This window comes from Mirounga angustirostris, unplaced genomic scaffold, assembly GCF_029215605.1.
Source record: "Mirounga angustirostris isolate CCGP_5_RB_7025 unplaced genomic scaffold, mMirAng1.0.hap1 SCAF_91, whole genome shotgun sequence".
Taxonomy (NCBI): domain Eukaryota; kingdom Metazoa; phylum Chordata; class Mammalia; order Carnivora; family Phocidae; genus Mirounga; species Mirounga angustirostris.
Genome location: NW_026991799.1, coordinates 117837 through 143043, shown reverse-complemented (window position 1 = coordinate 143043; position 25207 = coordinate 117837). Strand labels below are relative to the sequence as shown.

The 25207-nt window shown below is 44.2% G+C and overlaps 2 protein-coding genes across 2 annotated transcripts; both read left to right on the top strand.

Annotated features, from left to right (window-relative positions):
• Nucleotides 1-4358: 4358 nt before the first annotated feature.
• Nucleotides 4359-4886, top strand: LOC135363259 (late histone H2B.L4-like). Its single transcript, XM_064583895.1, has one exon. The coding sequence runs from the start codon at nt 4359-4361 to the stop codon at nt 4884-4886; it is 528 nt and encodes a 175-aa protein (XP_064439965.1).
• Nucleotides 4887-22083: 17197 nt separating this feature from the next.
• Nucleotides 22084-22611, top strand: LOC135363258 (late histone H2B.L4-like). Its single transcript, XM_064583894.1, has one exon. The coding sequence runs from the start codon at nt 22084-22086 to the stop codon at nt 22609-22611; it is 528 nt and encodes a 175-aa protein (XP_064439964.1).
• Nucleotides 22612-25207: the final 2596 nt, after the last annotated feature.

Genomic DNA, 25207 nt, shown 5'->3' with positions numbered 1-25207 from the left:
CAGAGAGCCTGATGAGGGCCTCATCCCAGGACCCTGGGATCATGACCTGAGCCAAAGGCAGCCGCTTAAACAACGCAGCCCCCGCGTGCCCACCCCCAATCAAACTTATTCAACATTACTTTTGTTAATGGAATTCTTGGAAAAACAGAAGAGAAAACCCAAACTCAGTACAGAAATCGCTAAATCAAAAAGTTCAGGAAATAATTCCTATTTCAGGCTCCCTGGTAACTGTAGCTAACACTTCAAGTAGCCCAGATTTATCTGATTCTATACTTCCCAAGCCTGTAATCTTTTCTTGTGGAAATCACAAATCTTCAGGACTTGCAGATCGGCTTCTGCAATGGATGATGGAGGCTGCTAGTCAAGGCAACTCAAGCCTCAGTCAGCTGGGAGTTAGCCAATCAGCTATCAGGGATGTGGAGCCGCTGACTCACGGCATTGGGCCTAGTGTGCGGTCAGGTGTCTCAGGCTGAACCAGTAAGAGTCTTACTGGGTACTCAGCCTCTGCGGTTGAGGGGGAATCTGGTATGATACTTTACCTGCTGTTTGTTTCTTTGTTTGACTAGTTGTATGCTTTTAGCCATGAGGAGAAGGATATGAATCCAGGCCTGTGCGTGGACGTATCTCTCACCACTTCCATCAGGTCAGAGGAGAATTGTTCAAATTAATAGTAGTAAAAAGATTTCCCTTGATGTCGACCATGTATTTTAACTCAGGCTATTTGAATGTACAGTTTTTGTTGTGGTTGTTGTTGTTGTTGTTGTTTACCGCTTGCTACATGGGCCTGAGCAAGTAAGACCCATCGCATTACATACTCGGCTTTGCATGAAGTGGTGCTTGAATGACTACAAACTTTGAGAAAACTGGACTTTTCCCTACTGGGAAAAGGAGACGCCGAGGAAAATTCTATTCCCGGTCCTTAGTTCTGAGTGAGGGGGAAAAAAATTTTCCCTGAGGATGTGCATTCACACGAGTGTCCTGGCGTAGCTCTGGGGTTCGGGTTAGCACTACCAGCACGATGCCAACAGTTCCCATTCACAAACCCAGACACATGGCAAGTGCACTTCTAATCCTTCCCGGAGGAGTAACCTTAATTGAGGTTGTTACAGGATTCTTGCAGATAAAGTCCTCCTATACACGCACACAATCCCCAAACAAGCCACCCTTCTCAAAATCAAACAGGAAACCAAACTGGAAAGTTCCAAAGTAGTATTACCAAATGCCAACTTTAAAAAACGGTTAAAACGTTTATATAAATAATTACAAGAGGGACGCCTGGGTGGCCCCGTCGGTTAAGCATCTGCCTTCAGCTCCGGTCATGGTCCCAGGGTCCTGGGATCGAGTCCCACATCGGGCTCCCTGCTCAGCGGGGAGCCTGCTTCTCCCTCTGCCGGCCGCTCCCCCTGCTTGTGCGCTCTCTCTCTCTGACACATAAATAAGTAAAATCTTTAAAAAATAATTACAAGACATGTAAAATATGAGTAGGAAGCGACTAGTTATCAAAAATGTCTTAAATGGTTTTCTAGTGTTGAAAATAGGAACCGCTAGATTAAAAGATCCACAAAAGTTTACACAACAAAGGAGACATACCAGATAGAGAGAATGGGTGAACTAGAAGATAGGTGAAAGGAATAAGACAGAACGCCTCATAGAAGGATAAAGACAAAAATAGGATGAGAGTGAGGCAGAGAGACATAAGGAATGGGGTAAGTAGTTATTAAGTGCATCTCATAGGCATTCCAGAAGCAGAAACTTGGATGAATTTTGGAAGAATAATATTCAAAGACAAATGTCTGGTAATTTCCCCCAATTTAAGGAAGCCATGACATCCCGGATTCAGGAAGCACATGTGGATACATTGCAGTAAAGCTAGGATATAAGCATAGAGAGCAAGATAGCAGACAACAGGGCACGGTGCCTAAAAATGGAATACCAAATAATGTGATAACATACCTCTTTTCGCCAAGAAATGGAAGCCAAAAGCTAGTGCTGAGAGAAAACGACTGTCAAACTACGGTTGCCTGGGTAGCCAGAGTATCGTTTGATAATGAGGCGATGATAGACATGAGGATGTTCCAACCAGAACTCTCCTCAAAGACAGACTCTGCTTCAGCTGCTGAGAGTGCGGTCAGCTGGCAGTCCTCAGCCATTAGCCCTTTTAGGCACTGCCTCAGCTACAGAGAGCTGCCTTGTCCGAGCTCTGGGACTTCCCGTGATGGCCACATCCAACGTCTGATCAACAAGAGTTGATTAGTAGAGGTCCCTCTGGTGGTTTCTTAGACAATCTGGGTAAATTGGTGTGTGTGTGTGTGTGTGCGTGTGTGTGCGCGCGTGTGTGGTTTTTTTTGTTTTTTGTTTTTTTTTTTCAGCCAACAACACTTATATTTGGTCAGCAGTTCTAGTGTGCGGGTATTGTTTTTACAACCAAACTAGTGTTAAGAAAACAATTTTAAACTTGGCAAATGCTGCTAAAAGCATTAAAAACCTTTTTGGTGTTTTTATCTGTATGACTACTTCTTTGTGTGCTGTGTGTTTGGAGACTATGGTTTTTGCCATTTCTCCTGAGGGTCTTGGTCAGAACTCGGGGCAGGTGCTTGTCAATTATGTCTCTTGATTTGCACCAGCACTCTGCTGGCCATGCGAGAGTTCCTGCCCAAGCTATGGTGGCTTAGCCCAGGACAACAGTCCATTCTGAGTAGTAGGAGAAATGGCCCCCAATTGGCCAGTCATTCCTCTGGAACGAGGGGCCTGGGATATGGAGGTCAGACTCTCTCAGTAAGCCGAAGTTGAAAAGCCTACAATCTTTGGTGCTTCTGGTGAAGTCTTCCCGGAGCTCCCCTGCTGGGGCATCAGTGAACAAATGTTGTTGGTTGACCTTTCTTCTCACTGGCGTGTTTGTGTAGGACTTCTGAGAGAGGCGACAGGAAGCTTAATACCAACTCTGATTAGTTGATACGATGCCTGGAAAGCCAGAAGAGGGGAAAGGATCTTCAGAGGGGCCCATCTGCGGTAGCTGCAGGTTCCAGGCTGTCAGGAGGAAGAGGACTTTGGGGTACACCGGGAATGGGCCCTCTGGGACTGGTCCTTCTCCCTCTCCTCTCCTGTAGTGGCACCTGTTGGGTTAGGCTGAGCAGCTGACAATGATAGTAGTTGCTTGGAAAGGTAAGCAAACTGGTCCTGACAAACTGGCCTGTGTGTGCCCAGGCCTGTTCTGATTTATTTGTTAGTCGTGGTTTTGCCATCTGTGAAGATCAGCATCTGGTTGCTTGGCAAGAAAAAAGAAAAGGTATGCAAGTGACTGTGACAGAATGGAGGCTCGCTGGGGATTCCCGGCTGCTTGACTTTCTCTCCACTCTACTCTGGACACTACTGGGCACTGCTCTGGTCTTGCCCCACCAGGGCAGGCCAGGCATGCACATGAGAGCTCTGCTTGAGAATTTCTGGGATCTCCTGCTATCTCTTGTGGACATACCTGAAGATTCAGAGGGCACCAGGCATTTCAGCAGTTCCACAGACAACCACGCCAATCTCATATCCTCACCTCTTGCTTTGTGCAGAAAACATGGGGAAATAAGTTTCAGCTCTGGTTTATCCCATTCTGCTGGCCCTCCCTTACAGCGTTTACAAACTAGCACCACGAGGAGCTATTATGAGATGTGTAATTACTTATGACCAGTTGATATCCGACCCCCCCCCCCCCACACACACACCTCTTAATTGTAACTCCTTAATATACTGTCTTTGGGTAGATAAATGAAAAGGGACTGGTCCAATTTATGCCACCCTTTCTTGTGTGCTGCTCCCTACCTGCCAAAAAGGGGTCCCTCCCCCCGCCCCCCCACACAAAGTAATTGAATAGAAAGGGAAGGTGCTCCGATATGGCTACCTCCTGTTACACATTCATGAACTGTTTAAGCCCAGGCATCATTTTCCTCCTCTCTCCCAATGTACTCATGTGTTTCCATCACCACCACTTTACCTTTGCTGTCATTTTCAGAGATGGACACATTGACTCTGGGTCTCCAGAGCATCCTGGTTTCTAGCATGTCCTGATCCAATGGCACTTACTGCTTATCAGAAATAAGGTAATGATGTGCAATATAAAGTATTCCAATAAAAACAGGACTCTCCTCAGATCTGTTACTGTTTTGATGTTGAAAATCAGCAGACAAAATGCACAATGAAATGGAATGTTTGAAAGATTTTCTGACCGAGGTCCCAAGAAGTTTAGAGGGCACCGGATTTCCCTCTCTGATTGTCCGATGTGATGTGATGTGAAGCTCGAGGGTATGCAATCACAGGGGACACGGCCTGGCATAGAGCCCCACTTCCCTGCATTGCATTTTGTCCAATCAGATATGGAGGTTGCCCGTGACGTCAGGAAATGCAGCGACTATAAACGGGCCAGCGCCCCTCTGCAGCCGCCATTGTCCTTCCTTCCGAGCTGTCGGGAAGGCGAGCCCCACATGGCTGAGCCTGGCTGTGAGACCTCTTCTGGCGAATGCGTGGGCACGGAGGAGCCCACAGAAGTGGACCCGAAGAGCCCGAAGCACGAGCAGCCAAGGCGCCAATGCCGCCGCCGCCGCCGCCGCCGCCGCCGCCGCTGCCCCAACAGTTTCGCTATCTACTTCCCCAGGGTTCTGAAGCAGGTTCACGAGGGCCTGAGCCTCTCGCAGAAGACCGTGAGCATCTTGGATTCGTTCGTCAAGGACATCTTCGAGCGCATCGCCGACGAGGCCTCTCGCCTGGCCCGCTCCGCCAAGCGCTCCACCATCACCTTCAGGGAGATCCAGACAGCCGTGTGCCTGCTGCTGCCCGGGGAGATGGGCAAGCACGCCGTGTCCGAGGGCACCCAAGCCATCATCAGGTACACCCTCCGCCAATGAGCTGCCTCCGGACCGCCTGACCACCTCGCAAACCAAAGGCTCTTTTCAGAGCCACCTCACTTGGCGGGAAAAGACCTGTAGCTTTAAAAAGTGGGACAAACTCTGCCAAAGAGAGCATTGAGTTTTGTCCCTGTTGTGGCATTCTGCAGATATTTAAAGTAGTTTTACTTTGAGCCAAACAGGATCGGCACTGCTTTAATCTATATTTGAGTGCAGTTTATTCCTTGGACAACTGTGGACTCTCCTTAACCATGCCGCTTTTCTTGGCTTTCCCAAGCAGTCATCTCTGCTAGATATTTCTGTAGGTCAGCCTCAGTGGGGGTTATTTTTGTTATAATGATGTTTACCTTTTTCTCTCTCATTCTCTCATGAGCGTGTGGTGAATGTTTCAGAGGTTCGTTATGGGTGATATGGCAACAGATAACGTGCAGAAGCTGATATAAGAATCCATCTGACTTCTGTTAGGCGGGTTATTGAGGAGACTTTTAAGTATCTGAAGCAACGTCCATCTCCTTTACGCTTTTATAGAAAAAAATATTTTTCATATGCGTTTGAAATTTATGTTAACGTCATAGAATGGGTTCCTATTACAATTTTTAAATGGATTCTGGAATACATTTATGAAAATTTCTGTCGTGATACTGTGTACAGTAAATATTGGCAGATGTTACTGACCAAACAGCTTTGGTGGCTCCTCTTTATTTATTTACTTGTTTCTGTTTTGTTTGTTTCTCTAATCAGGTCTTTTATTTCAACAGCAGAGAAAGCAGTACTGTCACATTTGTGGTAATATCACCCTCGCACTGTACAATGTTTTTTAGTTTACGGCATACTTTTACAGGTACTATTTTACCTGGTGTTTACAACAATGCTATCATAACTAGTTTATTACAGAAGCAACTCAGATCCAGAGAGCACAGAGTCCCAAAACTCGTAAGTGCAAGATCAGTTCTTGAACGCAGGAGATCCACACGCTCCACCAAGGTCCATAAGAAAATGTGGAGAAAAGACATACAATTGAAATAATTTTCCTGGTGCTTAAGAAAACTGTATTCGGTTACTTCTTACCACCTCTCATTTAAGTTCGTCATCTTCTTTATCTTGTCCCCCCCCACCCCCCACCATTCTTACTACCTAAAGATTGAAAATATGGCTCATTCATTCACTCAACGGAATTCTTGGTATCTACTCTATCTGGAATAGACACTGCAAATATGTCTATGAGGTAAAAAAACAAAACAAAACAAAACAACAACAACACAAAACAAAAAAACAACCACCATGCCTGACTTCAGGTTGCATTTGCTTAGAGTCTGCTAAGGTTCCTGTTTATTTCTAAGAGTGTAAAGTTTCCCAAGATAAAGCTGTTCTACATATTTACTCATTTGCAGTGCAATCAGGTCAACTAAAACTACTTAGGTTCTCTTTTATTTTAGCGTTTAAATCTTTTTAAAATTTAATTTCCAAATATTCACAAATACTTTTGGACTGTAATGCTGATAAAAAGATTTCTTGTCACTTTCTGGCTCTAATAAGGATGGTAGTAGCATCTCATCAGCAAAGGTGGTATTAAGATTTTGTTTGAGACCTATGTGCGCAGAGTAACAATTCTGGTGTTCTGAGCCATTCCAGGTCACTTATTAGATCTCAAACGTGCCCTTTCAGTAGCTTTAGCAGCCATTGCAAACACTCTTTTCTCTTGGTTTATTTAAGTAAATTATCGCTGTTCCGATATTAAAATTTCCTTAAATTTGTGGAAGGGAACCCCTTCATTGGAGGCCCTTCGAAGGAGTATGTAGCCCGGAGATACGTATTGTGTGGTTTGTTTGCCGATGTCGTTTAGGCCTACCTTCCCCAATCAGAAGTGATCTGAAAGCTGTAAGTTCATCTGAGCTCTTTCTTTACTCCCAATTTTATCAGCATTCACATCTATTTCTTAACCTCACTGAAATGCAAGCCCGACACTAATCGCCCTACTTCCTTCTCCAACTCATTGCTCTTTCTTCAAAAGGAGTTGTTGTCACAATCCCTGAGTGAGTGATTTTGCATTTTCTCACAAGAAGGGCTCCAAGATGCCCTAAGATTAAGAATGTCAATGTGCTGCCTGGAGCTTTCTGCTCTACCTACCTTTAGAAGGTGCTCAAACAGGTTCGCCCTGATAACAGTATCTATTCTGAGGGTATGACCATCATGTGCCCCGCTGTTAGTGATCGTCTCCATCATCCAGTGAACTGCTTTTGAGGGCACTCAGTCAGCAGATCCAATTTTTGCTTTGACCTGGAATGTGAACTTCCTGAGAAGAGAGACCTTGTCTCATTTGCTGTCACCTATCAGGAGTGAGTACCATGTATGGCGCTTGGTAGGGACTCAGTATTTGCTGAATAAATATGGGAAAACGGATGAGAGCAGATGGTCTAGAGTCCCAGAAGAGGCGGCGATGGGTTGGGAAAGAAAAGGCAAACCGCAGTAGGTTGAGGAGTGAGTGGTGGATGAGAAATGGAGATAGAAATAGGGTACTCTTTCAAAGAAAAGGGATACCGGTCAGTGGGTAGGAAGAGAGTGTTAATGGTATCACAGAAGAGGGTTTTGTTTTGTTTTGTTTTGTTTTGTTTTGTTTTGTTTTGTTTTAGGATTGGGAGATAGGACAATGTCTAGAGGTAGTCAGCAACAGTGGCTGAATCTCAGTTAATGGTATTGCTGTTACATTACTATCATCATCACCATTCCTCTACCATAAGATTTTCCATAAAGTATCCCTTTCGCCAGAACGCCATTGGACCAGTTCTCTATTCCTCCCCTCGGGCTGTGAGTTCTCCATCAAGATAGCATTCTACCGAGCTCTGTCATATATAGGCCGTGCGGCATTAGGCTGCTTGCTTAATTTCCTTTTCTCTTAATTGGGATGACCCACACCTATTTTAACAGGATAAAGAAAGCTAGCTTGGGCCCTCTCTCCAACCCCACTCCTGGCAGTCCTTTAAGAAGGCCCAGCTTCCATGGGGCCCCGTGTTTTGATTTTTCCTGCAGAGAGGTGCTGGGCCCTGTCAATTCTCCATGAGTCCTGGGCAATTAAATGCTGCTTCTTAATCAAACTCTGACTGTAGATTGATTTGTTCCAGGCATTGGCAATACAAAGCACCACCAATGGGTAACATTTCACGAGGACTTACTAGGTGTCAGGTGTCAGGAGCTTTATATGCATGCATTTTTAATCTAAGAAACACATAATGCTTAATATATACTAGGAATACTTCTAAGCACTTCAAGTGTGGTAACTCATTTAACCCTCCTAAGAGTCCCATGTTCCAGACGGGGAGACCAAGGCACAGAAAGATGACGTAAGTTGCTCAATGTCCATGAGCTAGTAAGCAGAAGAGCTAGGACTGGAAACCAGACCACCTGGCGCTAGGTTTTGGGCCCTCACACCACTACAGTGTAAAGCTCCTGGCTTAAGCTGGACAACAGTCCAGTGAAGCTGGTACTATTATTCAACTCCATTTCCCCCTGAGGCTCAGAGAAATTAGGTTACTTTCCTAAAGTCACACAGCTGATAAGCGGTAGACCAGGTTTGAATGAGGTTTGTCTGACTCGGAAGCTTATAACCATTTGGATGGCATGGAAAGTCCTTCCTCTAACAATTTCGTCCTTTTGGCTATATGTGCATTTCACCAATACAATTGTTTATTGAATATAGCTATTTTAAGGAACGTATTTTCAAGATTTTTGAAAACATTTTCCTAAGCCATAATATCTGCAACGTCACAGGATAACATGGTGTTCGTATATTTTAAATTCACACTAACTAAACTGCTTAACTGGTAAGAAAAAAAAAATCTGTGTACCACTTAAAACCATCTCGTGTGCCTGCGGAGGCATGTATACCACACTTGGGGATGTATTACATTCTATAACACTTCTAACCCACGGCCCACCCTTCATCCCCAAAGTTCGGTTCAAACCACTTTTCCTAAAAACCACGGGGGATGTTGGTTTTTCCTTCCTGGACTCAGAGAGACGTACACTGAGTGGACTTCCTAGGCTGCTCACAACCCAGTGGTCAGAACATTACTTGCATTCCACTGATGTTTGGTGGTGGGCGTGGTGGACGGGTAGTTCCAGGGAATCATTCATCGTACACAGCAGAGCTAACGAAAACACTGATCAACACGTTTAGAACATTTTAGTTTTGTGGCAAAACACGGCTGTCTTAGGAAGGAGGAGAGTGGCAGCGTGGGCTCTCTATTAAACACGTGCTGAAGAACAGGAGGTGCCAACAGGTTAAGGGCCTACCGGAGTTGGCAGGATAGCCTTGGATGGTGCTCGAAAGACATGCCAGAGATCTCAACCCACCACAGTTGTCAGTAAAACTCGTGTGGCAAGGAGTGCAAAAGCAAGCCATGTCCACCTCCTCTGCCAAGGCTAAAACCTCAGAGGAGAAGGGAGTGTGGGAGGGTGCTTAGGGGCCAACAAAGCCCTCCTTATAACCACTTCACAGGCACCCGGTTGAAGGAAATTAACCAGACTGTGGAGACGAAGGCCATGGCTGGGTGAATGGGCTCACTTCCTGTGCCATGTGGGAGGAAATGATAGAGCCCAAATTTACTGAGTGCTCATTACATCTCTTGTGCTAAGCATTTTACTTCCATCATCTCATTTAATGCTCATAACCACCCTCGGAGGTGGCTACTACTTTCCTTCCCTTTTTTACAGATGAGACAACACAGGCTCAGGGCCTGTGCCTTCCCTAATGGCACACAACTGGTAAACAGTAAAGCTGGGATTTGTACCCAGGTCGGTCTCACTTCAAATCATATAAAACCAGGCCATATCCTGCGGACTGAAATGGATACTTGGGATGTTTCCATATCTTGGCTATCGTAAATAATGCTGCAGTGAACATGTTAGTGCCCATTCACTGTACCCGTTTTCTTCGGATAAATACCCCAAAGTGGAATGTTTGCATCATATGGTACTCTTAATTTCTTGAGGAACCTCCATGCTGTTTTCTACAGTGGTGCACCAATTTACATTCCATACATTACCAACAGGGCACGAGACTTCCTTTTTCTCTCCATCCTCACAAGCATTTGTTATCCCTAGTCTTTTTGGTTATAGCCATTCTAAGTGGTGGGAAGTTTTACCTTGTTGTGGTTTGGGTTTGTCTTTCCCTGATTAGTGATATAGAAGACCCTTTCATGTACCTGTTGGGCATCTGTAAGGCTCCTGTGGAAAAATGTCTATTCAGGTCTTTTGCCCCGTTTTTAATCAAGTTGTTTGATTTTTCTTTTTTCTGCTTTTGAGTTTTTGGGAGTCATTTTGTATTTTGGATATTAACCCTTTATCCGATACATGATTTGCAAGTATTTCCTCCCACTGGGGAGGTTGCCTTTTCATTTTGTTGACAATTTCCTTTGCTGTGCAGAAGCTTTTCAGTTTGACGTAGCCCCATTTGTTTATATTTGTTGTTGTTGTCCTTCCTCTAGGTGTCAGATCCAAAAATAAATAAATAAATAAATAGCCAAGACGGATGTCAAGAAGCTTACCACCTATGATGTCTCCCAGGCGCTTTGTGGTGTCGCGTCTTACATTTCATCTTTAGCCCGTGGTGTCAGACGGTGATCCCATTCCCTTCTTTTGCCTGCGGCTGTCCAGGTTTCCCAATACCACTGAAGAGACTGTTCTTTCCCCCGTTGTATATTCTTGGCTCTTTTTGTAAATTAACTGACCGTGTATGTCTGGGTTTCTTTCTGTGCTCTCTATAGTCTCATCTGTTGATCTCGGCATCTGTTTTTATGCCGATACCATACTGTTTTGATTGTTATAGCTTTGTAAAAGTGTTTGGAATCCAGGAGTGTGAGGCCTCCAGCTTTGTTCTTCTTTCTCAAGACGTCGCTGACTATTTTGGGCTTTGGGTTTGTTTGATTGATTGATGGATTGATTGATTGATTGATGGATTGTGGTTCCATACAAAGTTTAGGATTGTTTGTTCTATTCTTGTGAAAAATGCCATTGAATTTCGGTAGACATTGCACTGCATCTCTAGATTGCTTTGGGTAGGGCAGACATTTATCGATACCAACTCTTCCCGTCCCTGAGGATGGAATATCTTTCCATTTATCTGTGTCTTCTTCAGTTTTTCTCTTCATCGTCTTATACTTTCAGTGCACGGGTCTTTCGCCTCCTTGGTTAAATTTAATCCCAGTTATTTTCTTCCTTATGATACGATTGTAAATGGATTGGTTTCTTGATTTCTCCTTCTTATAGGTCATTTGCAGTGTGCAGAAGTGCCACAGATTTTTGCAGTTTGATTTTCCTACAACTTTACTGAATCCATTTATTAGTTCTAACAGTGTTTTGGTGGAGTCTCTCAGGTTTTCTCTATGTGATATTAAGTCGTCTGCACATAGTGACAGTTCTACTTCTTCCCTTACAATTTGGATGCCTTTTCGTTTCTTTACTTGTCTAAATGCTCTGGCTAGAACGTTCAATATTTTGTAGAATCAAAGTGGCAAAAGTGGGCGTTCTTATCTTGTTTCTGATCTCAGAGAAATTGCTTTCAGCTTTTCACCATTGAGTAGGACGTTGGCTGTGGGCTTGTCACACATGACCTTTACTATGTTGAGGTGTGTCCCCTCCATCCCCACTTCCTCAGAGGTTTTTTTTTTCTAAATCAGAAACGGGTATTAAGTTTTATCAAATAGTCTTTTCTGCATCTACTAAGACGATTATATGATTTTATCCTTTGTCTGGTTAATGCAGTGTATCACAATTATTGATTTGCCTGTGTTGCACCATCCTTGCATCACAGAGATAAATTCCACTTGATCATGGTGAATGTTTTTTTTTTTTTTTTTAATGTGCTCGTGGATTCAGTTTGCTAATGGTTTTTCTTTCATTGAGGATATCTGTATCTATATTCATCAGGGACATTAGTCTGTCATTTTCTTTTCTTATGGTGTTCTGATCCGGTTTTGGGGTCAGAGTAATGCTGGCCTTGTAAAATGCGTTTGGGTGTATTCCTTCCTCTCCAGCTTTTGGGGAGAATTTGTCAAGTGTTGGTGCTGGTTCTTTAAATGTTTAGGTAGAAGTCACCAGGGAAACATCTGTTCCTGGGATTTTCTGCTTTGGCAGGTTTTGAGTAATGATTCAATCTCTGTACTTGATATTGGCCTGTCAGATTCTCGGTTTCTTCATGATTCGGTCTTGGTGGGTTGTGTGTTTTAGGAATTTATCCATTTCTTTTAGGTGATCCATTTGTTCGCATATAACCATTTGTAGTAATCTCTCATGATCCTTTGTATTTCCGTGGTGTCAGTTGTAATGTCTCCTCTTTGATTACTGATTTTACTCATTTGAGTCCTCTCTCTGTTTCTCAGAGTTAGCCTAGCTAAAGTTTCACCAATTTTATTTCTCTTTTCAAATAACCAGCTCTTAGTTTCACTAATCTGGTCCATCCTTTTCTCTGGTCTCTGGTACATTTATTTCCACTCGGATCTGTGTTACTTTCTCCCATCTCCTGACTTTGTGTTTAGTTTGTTCTTTTTTTCTAGCTCCTTGAGCTGAAAAGTTAGGTGGAGGTCATTCTTGTTTCTTAATGTAGGTGTTTGTCACTCTCAATTTCCCTCTTAGAATGGCTTTAGCAGCAACCTCTATGTTTTGATATGCTGTGATTCCATTTGCATTTGCTTTTGGATTCCCCCTTTTCATTTCTTTTTGACCCAAGTGTTATCCAGAAGCATGTGGTTTAATTTCCACATACCGGTGAATTTTCTACCTTTTTGCCCGTTAGTGATATATCTCATTTCATACGCTTGTAGTTGGAAAAGATAGTACGACTTTCTTATGTTTGCTAAGGCTTGTTTTGCTATCTACCTTGGTGAACGCTCTGTGTGCACTTGAGAAGAATGTGTATTCTGCTGCTTTTGGATGAAATGTTCTCTACATGTCTGTTAAGTCCATTTTTTCCTACAGTATGGCTCAAGTCCAATGTTTCCTTGTTGATGTTCTGTCTGGACGGCCCATCCAATATTGAGAGTGGGCTGTTGGAGGTGCCTGGGTGGCTTAGTCGGTTAAGTGTCTGTCTTAGCTCAGGTCATGATCCCAGGGTCCTGGGATCGAGCCCCACGCTGGGCTCCCTACTCAGTGGGGAGCCTGCTTCTCCCTCTCCCTCTACCTGCCACTGTCCCTGCTTGTGCTCACTCTCTCTGCCAAATAAAGAAATAAAACCTTAAGAAATTGGGGTATTGGAGTCTCCTTGTATTATCGTATTATTGTCTATTTCTCCTTTCAGTTTTTTAAGGATTTGCTTAATATATTTAGGTGCTCCAATGTTGAGTGCATATTTATGATTGTTATATCTTCCTGAGGAATTGACCCCCTCGTCATTACCTAATGACCATCTCTGTCTCCTCTTACCATTTTGGCTTAACGTCTCTTTTGTCCGACGTTAGTATAGCTAACCCTGCTCTCTTTGGTTTCCACCCGCATGGAGTATCTTTTGTCATCCTTCACTTTGTATCTTCGTGTGTCCTTAGAGCTGAGGTGAGCCTCTTGTAACCAGCATTTGGTTAGATCTTGCTTTTTTGATCACTAAGCCACTGGAGGCCTTTTGATTGGAGAATTCACTCCATTAAGAGAGTAATCGTTGATAGGACTTATTAATGCCACCTTATTATTTGTTTCCTGGCTGTTTTGTAATTCTACTTTTCACTTCTTCCTTTCTTGTTGCCTTCCTTTCTAAATTGACTGTTTTCCGCACTGGTGTGCTTTGAATCCTTTCTCTTTACCTTTTGTGTAACTGTGGTAGATCCTTGCTTTGGGGCTCCCGTGAGGTTTACATACAACATCCCGTAGGTGCAACAGTCTATTTTACACTGACAACAGCTTAACTCTGGTCACAGCCCAAACTCCATGCTGTTATTGCCTACCCTTTTACTTTTCTTACATCACTGCTTACATTGTGTGTCTTTATGTGAGTGTCAGTGTGTGTGTGTGTGTGTGTGTGTGTATTCATTAACAAATTGTTGAAACTACGGCAAATTTCAATACCTTTATCTTTTATCCTTTATTTTCAGGTTACCCGGTCAGCACATCTCCACATTATACATTATTAGGGTGTTCTGAATGTGACTATATGCTTACCTTTACCAGTGGGTTGTATAATTTCATATATTTTGGCGTTACCAATCAGTGTCCTCTTGTTTCAGCTTGAAAAACTCCTTTCGGCATTTCTTGTGATCCAGGTTTAGACCTGACAAGTTCCCTCAGCTCTTATTTATTAGAGAAATTCTTTATTTCACCTTCAATTATGAAGGACAGCACTGCTGGGTAAAGTCCGTTTGGTTGGCAGTTTCTTTTAACTGTTTGAATACATCAATCATCCCACTCCAACTAGAACCTGGAGGTGCTATCTGTAGGTGGGCATGGAGTTGCAGGCCAGTGACAGGAGCCTGAGCATGATTCCTATCCATGCGCAGCTGTTGGCAGGGGCCTGGCTGTCAGAGTGTTCACCCATCACCGCACGGTCCCCTCTGTGTGCGTACCTGCCGTGGCAGATGCCAATGACAGGCATCAGGCCACGGCATGCAGGTGCATAGATATAGCTAGAGGGGCTAGCCCCAAGTGCACGCAAGCTGGTGGGTCTGCCAAGGGTACCTAAGATGGTGTCTTGCTCTTGCACGGCTCCTAGAAAAACGGATTGTCTGTAAGCTTAACTCCTGGATTCTGCTTGAGGTGGGAAAGGATCCAGGTGGCTACTGTTCTACACTTGTGCAGCTGCAGAGAGTTTGGATGGTTACTCATGTGGGTCTGGGCTCTGGCAGGGCGGGGTCTGTGTAGGGGTGTTGTTTGGAGAGAGGTCCGGGGCAAGGGGGCGCAAGTGCTGACGTATGGCTGGCTCTAGGAACCTTAAATATCACTGGGACAGTTGTCAGCATCTGTGCACCCAGCCAGTGACTCCATCAGTGGTGGCAAGTGCTGAGTTTGTCCGCACAAATTTCTCCATAAACTGCAGTCAGTCCAGCTGTGTATGTGCTAATAATAGCCTCGGCTTTTATCCCTTGTAGCTAGCCAACGCTCTCTGCTGCCATGGGTGTGGTAAAACTGAAGGTAGACCTTCATGCAGTGCCAGGACTGTCTAGAGAAGCTGGTCACTCACTCCATGTTTCCTTCCCTGGTGAGAGGAATTCTTACTAGCTGGGACATTTCTTCTTGGCCCAGAACAATGCTAGCTTGGGGGATGGAATGATGCAGGGAAAAGGAAGTTGACTTCCTCGACTTCTTGTGCAATTGTGCTCTGCTTGTTTGTTTGCTTGACACTACGGCTAGAGCCGCCTCAGTGGAATGGAGAGGTCGCCCAGATGGGTTTTGCTCACGAACCACCATCGAATCATTGAGGCTGTCAAGGAGTGGGGAAGCTGAGATCCCCACATCTCCATTTTTCTCCAATGTCTGAGATTACCCCATGTGAGAAAGAACACTGAGTTCCTGAAAGGGAAAGAATATTCATTATGCCAGTCCAATTATTATCACCAGCACAATAATTACGCACACGATTTTTCCTTAACCAAAATTCCCAGGGGTGTGTGACAATATACCCGGCTAAGCCTCAAAGCCCCCCAGAGTGGTATGGACCCTGTCTAACTCCATTTCCCATGGGTTAACGTTTTTCACCATTGCCTCTGTAGGAATATCATGTAAGAAGAGGTAGGTAGGTACATCACTGGCACCTTTCAGGATTTCAGAAGATTAAGTACCTATTTAATGCCCTGGACACCTTACCCCATCTCAATTCTGGTTACCTTAAGACTTTAACTCAGAAGTAAAGACATTTAAGAAAAAATGATAACTCAGAGTATTTACACCAACTGGCACCAAATGAACAGACATTGTAAAGAATGTAATTGAGGACGATAGAAAAAGATGTGGGATGTAAGAAGGAATGATAATAGAACGAATTGGCAAATAGAGGTAAATGATACATTGATGGCATCAAATAATTATGCTGATTGTGGCAACTTAAAGAAAAAAGTTAACAAGGTAGAACGAAGTACAGGATTGTGAATCACTTGGATAATGGGTTGTGTCCAAGGAGAGCACCTCATACCACTACAGGAAGCACTCCGCCATCACCTCCAGAGAGATCCAGACAGCCATGCACCCGCTGCTGCCTGCCCAGGAAGACTGGCAAGCATGCCGTGTCTGAGGCCACCGAGGCCGTCATTAGGTTCACCAGAGGCCAGTGAGCACCCCCAGGAGCGCCTGACCACACCCCAAACCAAAGGCTCTTTCCTAAGCCACCTCACTTGGTGGGAAAAGACCTGTGGCCCTCCAAAGTGCAATCTACTGTAGTGTTGGACTTGTGACGTTCTGCCGAGTTTTAAAAATTCTTATTGTGAAAGAAATGTTAAAAACATTATCAGCTCAACTTTATATGTGTCTTTAGTGCAGCCTGTTATGATTTTTCTTCATCATACTGCATTTCATCACTTTCCTAAATGGTCGTTTCTATTAGGTATTCCTCTAGGTCAGCCTCTTCAGAGATCTTTACAGTCAAAATTATTTCCACAACAATTTTATTTACCTCACGTGTTCTCATTCTCCCACCTGTGTACAGTAGTATCAGCGAGAGAGTTTTTTTTTTTTCAATATGTGTGGTATAGCAATAATTAAAGTGCAGTAGCAGCCATGACAATCACACTTACCCCATTCACACTCCTTTAACATAGCCCGTTATCCGAATTCACATAAATGCATAAAAGAGGACCCAAACACCGTGCAGAAAACTCAATCAAACCATCTAGGAAAGTGCCATGCTCAAGCTCCTGACCTTGTGAAAGGCCTACTTCGCTTCATTCAAATTTACCTGATTCTGTGCCTTGGTAGCCTATCATCTTTCCCTTTTGATATAAAAGGCTTCCTGCACTGCAATCATGCCTGGATGACTGGGTCGTCCAATGAGAGCAGCTGTGCTCCCAGCCTCCCCTAGCAGAAGCCAATAAACAACTGGCAGCGCAGGATCCATGGCCATTGGCCCAAAGGGTGGTGGGGTGACCAGGGCTGAGCCAATAACAGCCTTCCTGTGACATGCAGCCTGGAGATTGAGGGGGAAGGTGGTGTGATTGTCCGTGTGCCTGTGGGTTTCTGTTGAAGCTCTTCCTTTTAACCAGGGTGGTTGAAGTGTAGACATGCAGATGTCACAGTGGGACCTGTCCGTCTCGTTTTGCATCAAAATAGAAGGAAGCTGTTTGGCAATTAAGAGAACTAAGGTGAATCCTTCCTCTACCTCAAGTGATCTGATGGGTAGGAGGACTTGGGATAATGGTAATGCACTTTAATACCCATTGTGTTTTTCTTCTTGGTGCATGGGCTTTTTTCCTTTCTTTGATTCTTTTCCTATAGGTACATGCTGAATTTCAAAGTAGCTGGTGATTATCCAAGTGCTCTCCACTCAATTGATTTCTAGCTTCCCATATATCTGTGAAGGGAGAACACACTGGCGGGGGCAGGGGTGGGAACTTCAGTCCTTTGGAATTTGTTACAAGTTGCACGAAAACCCACCATTTTGTTATGTTTGCTATGTGTTCCATGTGAACTTTTAAAATAAATTCTAAATAACCTTTGAGCTGAATGTAGAAACCTGTGAAAGATGTCATTCTGAGCCAAACAGTGAGACAAAAGCTAGGTAAACTACAGCAATCCAACCTCTTCTGGAGCCCATTAGAAGAAAGAAAAAGCCAAAGGCATTTGAGGGCGGACAAAAAGAGCTTGCTTCTTAAAAACCCTAGAAAAGCTACGACAAAATCCAGTGCAAGTAAATCCTTGTGTGTGGTACCTAGAAATTGCCATATATAGCGGGAAGGAAATTTTAGAAGCCGAAGGCTCCTTGTGGAGCCATTTGCCTTTTCAGAGAAAGAAGTGTGCACCGTTTAGAAAAAGAAAACTGAATTTCACTAAGTCTCTTAAATTCTAGATGTTCTTCAAAGTTACTCATGCATATTGGTGTCATACACGTTGTAGCATATAAAACGTTATTTTCAGAACCTGAGTCCATTAGAATGTGTGTGTGTGTGTGTGTGTGTGTGTGTGTTGCACTTGTAATTTCAGAAATCCAATGGGAGGACTGGCAAAACCACATGAAAATGCACCATAATTGGACTGTGGATGGGCCACTTGGAGTGGAAGTGTGAGAGATACACATGAAATCTGGGAAGGAGAAAGGAAAGTGGGGTTTGATGTTGAAGACCAGAGTGGGAATTGAATACATGTGATTATTCCCTTCACTGGTGATTGAGGAAAAAGGTACCTAGTGAGCAATCATGGTGTAATGCTGTGGTTACCGAGATGAAGTAAGGGAATGGCTACTGCTTCACTAACAAAGTATAAGCAACAACACGGGGGAAATAGCAGTAATAGGACAGGCATATACAAATGAAACCTTTTCAGTGCTATTCATATTGTGAAATTCTTTGAAAAGCATAAGCAAGGACCCAAACTCAGTACAGAAATATCTAAATCCAAAAGTTCAAGAAACAACAAGTATTCAGGACCCCTCCCAACTGAGGCTGCCACTCTTAATTCAGATTTATCTGACTTTGTTCTTTTCAGGCATAACCTTTTGTTCTTGAAAGGTCAGAACTTAGTTACTTACAACCCTATGGGTATTGTGGAGCATCCGATTAGTGCAGCCCCACGCTTCTGAATCAGCCTCTGATGGACCTGCAGCCTCTGAGCCACAGCCATTGGCCCTGTACGTGAGGAGGTGTCTCAAGATGAGCCAATACGTGTCTTCCTTGGTTATTCCACCTGGGAGACTGAGAGGGAAGCGCCTCCGAGTTTTTTTGTTTTTTTTTTTTTTTTAATGAGCTCAACCTGTTTATTCTTAAATTCAACAGCCATAAAGCCACTCTGTCAGATTGCTGTCGAGGTTTGTAAATGCTGCTTTCAATTTCTCTGTTTATGCTGTTGTGGGAAGATGACAGTTTGTGGATCAGCACCAGCCCAGGGGGCACATTTTGAGTAGCAATGTGATGGAAGTGTCTTGCCTGAAGGATGTTGGGTGTGAGCATCTGAGCAGGGGCTCAAACCCCGGTCTTCTCACTCCAGGTGCAGAAAGACTTGCTCCCCCTGCAAGCCTGCCACTGCATCCACCTGAAGCCTGTCTTCCCCTGTTAGCCATGGACAGAAGGAGGTCCCTGAGGTGGGCAGCAGTCGTTCAGACACGGCAACGGAGACATCACTCCCCATTCTCCTCATCTCCCCAACTATGGGCCACCGCTATTTCTGTTTTATGTCTCTGTGGATTTGCCTGTTCCGGACATTTCATAAGAATGGAATCAGACAATATGTAGTGTTTTCTGACTGGCTCCTTTGACTTGCAAAAGGTCTTCAGTTTCGTCCATGTTGCAGCATGTATCAGTACTCCATTTCTATGGCTGAATAATATTCCATTCATACCGCACCTGTTTATCCATTCATCAGCTGCTGGACATTTGGGTTTCCCCCACTTTTTGGATGTTATAAAAAATGCTGCTATAACTATTCTTTTATGAGATTTTATGTGGACATAGATTTTCACTTCTCTTAGGTATATATTTTGGGATGAAGTTGCTGGGTTATATGTTATCTCTCTGTTTAATGTTTTGAGGAACTGCCAGACTGGTTCACAAAGTGGCTGCATGATTTTACTTTCCCACCAGCAACAAATGACAGTCCCACTTTCTCCTCATCCTCGATAACACTTTGTTATTTTTATCTGTGTTTTTGATTGTAGCCATCCTTGCAGGTGTGAAATGGTATCTCATTGTGGTTTTGATTTGTCTTTCCCCAGTGACTCATGATGTTGAACATCTTTTCATTTGCTTAGTGGACATTTGTGTATCTTCTTTGGAGAGATGTGCATTCAGATTCTTTGTCCATTTGTTAATTTGCTTATTTGTCACTTTATTACAGAGCTGTAAATGTTCTTCATATATTGTAGAGACAAAGTCCTTTATCAGATATATGCACATATATTTGTAAATATTTTCTTCCATTCTGTCGGTTTTCACTTTCTTGGTGATTTTTTTTAAATTTTATTATGTTATGTTAATCCCCATACAATACATCATTGGTTATTGATGTGGTGATCCACGTTCCATTGTTTTCATATAACACCCAGTGCTCCATGCAGTACGTCCCCTCCTTAATACCCATCACCGGGCTAACCAATCCTCCCTCCCCCCTCCCCTCTAAAACCCTGTTTGTCTCTCAGAGTCCAGAGTCTCTCGTGGTTCATCTCTCCCTCCAATTCCTCCCCTCCTCATTTTCCCCTTCCTTCTCCTAATGTCCTCCATGCTATTTCTTATGCTCCACAAATAAGTGAAAGCATATGGTAATTGTTTTAAATTTTCATGAGGTTCACATTATCTATTTTCTCTTTTATTGCTTGTGGTATCATATCTAAAATTCTATTGCCAAATCTGAGGTCATGAAGATTTACCTTTATGTTTCCTCCTAATCGTTTTATATTTTAAACTCATTAAACATTTAAAGCTCTGTAATAAAGTGAATTGTGTTCTAGTGTTTCGTGTAGAGTAGGACTTTTACATGATAAACTAGGACAGTAAGCTGAGGCGATTTCAAAGCACAGGGTTGAAGAAACAGCCCAGTTTCTCCTTACTGCTATAATAAATGCCAGCAGAGATAAATTAAAGAAGGTACCATGAAACAAAAAGAAATGATCACATAATACTTTGCAGCCTTCTCAGCCTATCCAGGTAGCCTGCTTTAGGAAAAGGGCCAAGGGTGTGCCTGGGGGAAAACCATTATTTGGGAGCTTAGGCATGTGAGGCATGGGTCCAATCGACCATCTCAGCAGAAGCCAGGATTGGAGATATAGTTATGCAAGAAAAATGTGTGGAGGACCCTACTGTGCGATAGCTTGAACCTTATGGATTGCAGGGAAAGCCAACAGGTGTCTTATTCTGAGAATTTGATGCTGGCTGAAAGGTGGCCAGCTAGAACTAAAGGGAAAGAGATGGGACAACATGAAGGAAGACTGTTGGGACTGCTGGCATTTGGCAGGTGAGAAAAGGGCCCACAGATATATCTCACTGGGAACATGTGCTGTTCTTCAGGAAAGGGGGTAAAGGACCCCATAGAAGTTTCAGTGGCGGGCAGGGCTGCCACTGCCAATACAGACCCAGAGGTGCAATGCCAGGTTCTGTAGATCCATCTCCTCCTTGATTCCTGAGACCGAGGCCGCCTCCTGGGTTCCAAAGGTTAGGACCACCTATGGTGTTCAGAAGAAGGTACTATAGCATCCCTGGACAGGTGGGAGGTCATGGGAGAGAATGTATGGCTGTCACCCTTGTGACAACCACGCCAATCTCATATCCTCACCTCTTGCTTTGTGCAGAAAACATGGGGAAATAAGTTTCAGCTCTGGTTTATCCCATTCTGCTGGCCCTCCCTTACAGCGTTTACAAACTAGCACCACGAGGAGCTATTATGAGATGTGTAATTACTTATGACCAGTTGATATCCGACCCCCCCCCCCCCACACACACACCTCTTAATTGTAACTCCTTAATATACTGTCTTTGGGTAGATAAATGAAAAGGGACTGGTCCAATTTATGCCACCCTTTCTTGTGTGCTGCTCCCTACCTGCCAAAAAGGGGTCCCTCCCCCCGCCCCCCCACACAAAGTAATTGAATAGAAAGGGAAGGTGCTCCGATATGGCTACCTCCTGTTACACATTCATGAACTGTTTAAGCCCAGGCATCATTTTCCTCCTCTCTCCCAATGTACTCATGTGTTTCCATCACCACCACTTTACCTTTGCTGTCATTTTCAGAGATGGACACATTGACTCTGGGTCTCCAGAGCATCCTGGTTTCTAGCATGTCCTGATCCAATGGCACTTACTGCTTATCAGAAATAAGGTAATGATGTGCAATATAAAGTATTCCAATAAAAACAGGACTCTCCTCAGATCTGTTACTGTTTTGATGTTGAAAATCAGCAGACAAAATGCACAATGAAATGGAATGTTTGAAAGATTTTCTGACCGAGGTCCCAAGAAGTTTAGAGGGCACCGGATTTCCCTCTCTGATTGTCCGATGTGATGTGATGTGAAGCTCGAGGGTATGCAATCACAGGGGACACGGCCTGGCATAGAGCCCCACTTCCCTGCATTGCATTTTGTCCAATCAGATATGGAGGTTGCCCGTGACGTCAGGAAATGCAGCGACTATAAACGGGCCAGCGCCCCTCTGCAGCCGCCATTGTCCTTCCTTCCGAGCTGTCGGGAAGGCGAGCCCCACATGGCTGAGCCTGGCTGTGAGACCTCTTCTGGCGAATGCGTGGGCACGGAGGAGCCCACAGAAGTGGACCCGAAGAGCCCGAAGCACGAGCAGCCAAGGCGCCAATGCCGCCGCCGCCGCCGCCGCCGCCGCCGCCGCTGCCCCAACAGTTTCGCTATCTACTTCCCCAGGGTTCTGAAGCAGGTTCACGAGGGCCTGAGCCTCTCGCAGAAGACCGTGAGCATCTTGGATTCGTTCGTCAAGGACATCTTCGAGCGCATCGCCGACGAGGCCTCTCGCCTGGCCCGCTCCGCCAAGCGCTCCACCATCACCTTCAGGGAGATCCAGACAGCCGTGTGCCTGCTGCTGCCCGGGGAGATGGGCAAGCACGCCGTGTCCGAGGGCACCCAAGCCATCATCAGGTACACCCTCCGCCAATGAGCTGCCTCCGGACCGCCTGACCACCTCGCAAACCAAAGGCTCTTTTCAGAGCCACCTCACTTGGCCCAAAAACACCTGTAACTCTCCAGAGACCCACCTACTCTCGCGTTTGGACCTGTGCCGTTCTGCCCGTCCTTGTAACACTTTTGTCGTTTATGAAACATTACCAAAATATCAACCCCACTTTATTGTATGTCTTTAGTGCAATTTGTTCCGAGCAAAATCATCAATTTACTTTAACCACGTTGCAGTCATTTGCTTGCGTAGAGTGCCATTTCTCTCAGTTATTGGACCTGTGCCATTCTGCCGATTTTTATCTCACTTGTACCATGAACAAAACATTATGAAACATCACAGCTCCACTTTAATATACGTCTGTAGTGCGATTTGTTCCAAGGAAAATCAGAATTTTCCTTAACCATATTGATTTTCATGGCTTTCCTAAATGGTCGTTTCTGTTAATTATTTCTCCGAGTCAGCCTTATGGGGATATTTGCATAATGGTATTTACCCTTTTGCTTTCATTCTCTCACTAGTGCATGGTGCAATTTTCGAGAAGTTCATGGTGTCTGATATGGCAACAGATAAAATGCAGAAGTAGATGTAAAAATACATCTGAGTTCTTTAGGCTAGATATTAAGGAGATTTTCAGATATCTGAAACGATGTCAATCTCCTCTCTTCTTTTTTAGGAAACATATTTTTCACATGCATTTGTAATTTATATCAGCATGATGTCATGGGTTTTTAAAAATTATTTTAAAATAAATTGACTAAAATTTCTATTCTAATGTTTTGTTAAAGTAAACACTGTCAGGTACAACTGGCACAAAGGTTCTTTGGCTTCCTATTAATTTTGAGACGTGTAAAGTTGTCCTGAGACCAGAAATGGTTCTGGAGATTTACTCATTCTGGTGCAATCGGGTCAACTGAAAATAGCCTCTTTTCGGTGGTCAACTTTCAAAAACAATTCAATGCCTAATATCCCTCAAAACTTCCAAATCATATTGCTAACTGAAATGTACTTTACAGAACCTTCAGTTGACTTTGGCTCCTTGGACTAATGCAAGATGGAGGGAATTAGTAATCTTAGTTTATCTGGAGACTTCTGTTGAATTAAATCTCACAAGTACACCCAACAAAAAGGGGGGGGGTGAGAGACTTTCAAATCATAATGTTGACAGAAACTTTCTTGTCACCTTCCTGACTCAAACAGGAACGACCGTAGCATGTCATCAGCAAACATGATATTGGGCTTTCGCTTGAGGTCTATGTGTTCACAATAACATCTTTGGTTTTCTAAGTGTTTTAGGTAACGTAATGGATCTAAAACATTCGCACGTGCTGTTTTACCACCTATCGAGATTAACATTTTTAAATACCTTTTGGCTTATTCCCATAAATCATATTATAGATTTTCCAATAGTAAATCCTGCTAGCATTCGTGGAAGAAAAGCCCTTCCTCCTGGATGGCCTTTTCTTGACATTATCTGGGTCCTTTCCTGTGCTTATTCCTGTGTGTCGTCAGCAACAGACTATAGAGCTCGGATTTCTCATGACTTCTGCACCCTTGGCCACTTGCTTTTCTCAACTGTCCCCAAAGTCTTACTGTGTCCTGGGGGCTTCAATTTCCCAGAAGCAGCCTGGACCCAAGGCTTATTCGGGCTCCCTCTGCAGCAAGACCATGGACTGTGATAGAAGGCAAACCGGGGGCTAGTGGAGTGGGCTTGACCCCTTAGTCTTTCCTTCACCTGTTTATGTCTGGGTGTCTAACTCTCCATGCTCCTCATATGTGAGGCACAGCTGTGCTTGAGAGAGCCAGCTGTGCTCAACCCTTCCTGCCCCCAACTAGGGCAAGTTCTGCATTCCAGGCATTCCCCTACCTCTGTTCCTTGACCCTCCAGCCCCAAGAAGCTGGATTGTACTCGGAATCCTGTGAAAGTCACATTCTTTGTTTGTTTATTCCTTATTTCCTCCTCAAAGAGAGGCTGGCTACTCCTCCCAGGTCGGACCCCACCCTCACCCAGCAGATCATTGTCCAGCACATGTGTCAGGGTTGCCAAAGGACCTGATGTGTGAGGTAGGGTGACCATATAATTTCATGTCCAATTAATGCAGGTGGTTTTGAGACTAAAAGGGGTGCTCTACATAATTGTGCTGGGACAGCAGGCAAAATCAGGACACGAGGAGCCCCTTCTAGGGAAAAGGTCTGGAGACAGAATAAGGACATCTCTTGGGGCTTAGGGATTTGCAGAGCACAAAGGTTAGTAGGAAGATGAGAGTGCATCACCTTTTCCATAATTTGTTCTCTTCGAAGTTCTGGTGCCTTTGTTTTCTGGGGAAAAGTAGTGTGTTACGAGGCTGCACTGACAGGGAAAGGAGACACAACATGGTCAGCGCAGCTGTTTGGATCCTACAACTGCTGGGAACTAGTGGGACTAGGCTCTACAGCAAGAGTGATTAAGGGCACAGGTTTCGGAGTCAGATTAGACCTGGGTTCAAACCCCAGCTGTGCCTCTTACTAGCTGTGGTGTCTTGGGTAAGTGACTTGACCTCTTTGAACCTCAGTTTCCTCCTCTGGACAATAGGGTCTACAA

What these genes read in the sequence shown, in the direction of transcription:
- LOC135363259 (XM_064583895.1), top strand. Translation starts at nt 4,359, where the DNA reads ATGGAGGTTGCCCGTGACGTCAGGAAATGCAGCGACTATAAACGGGCC.
- LOC135363258 (XM_064583894.1), top strand. Translation starts at nt 22,084, where the DNA reads ATGGAGGTTGCCCGTGACGTCAGGAAATGCAGCGACTATAAACGGGCC.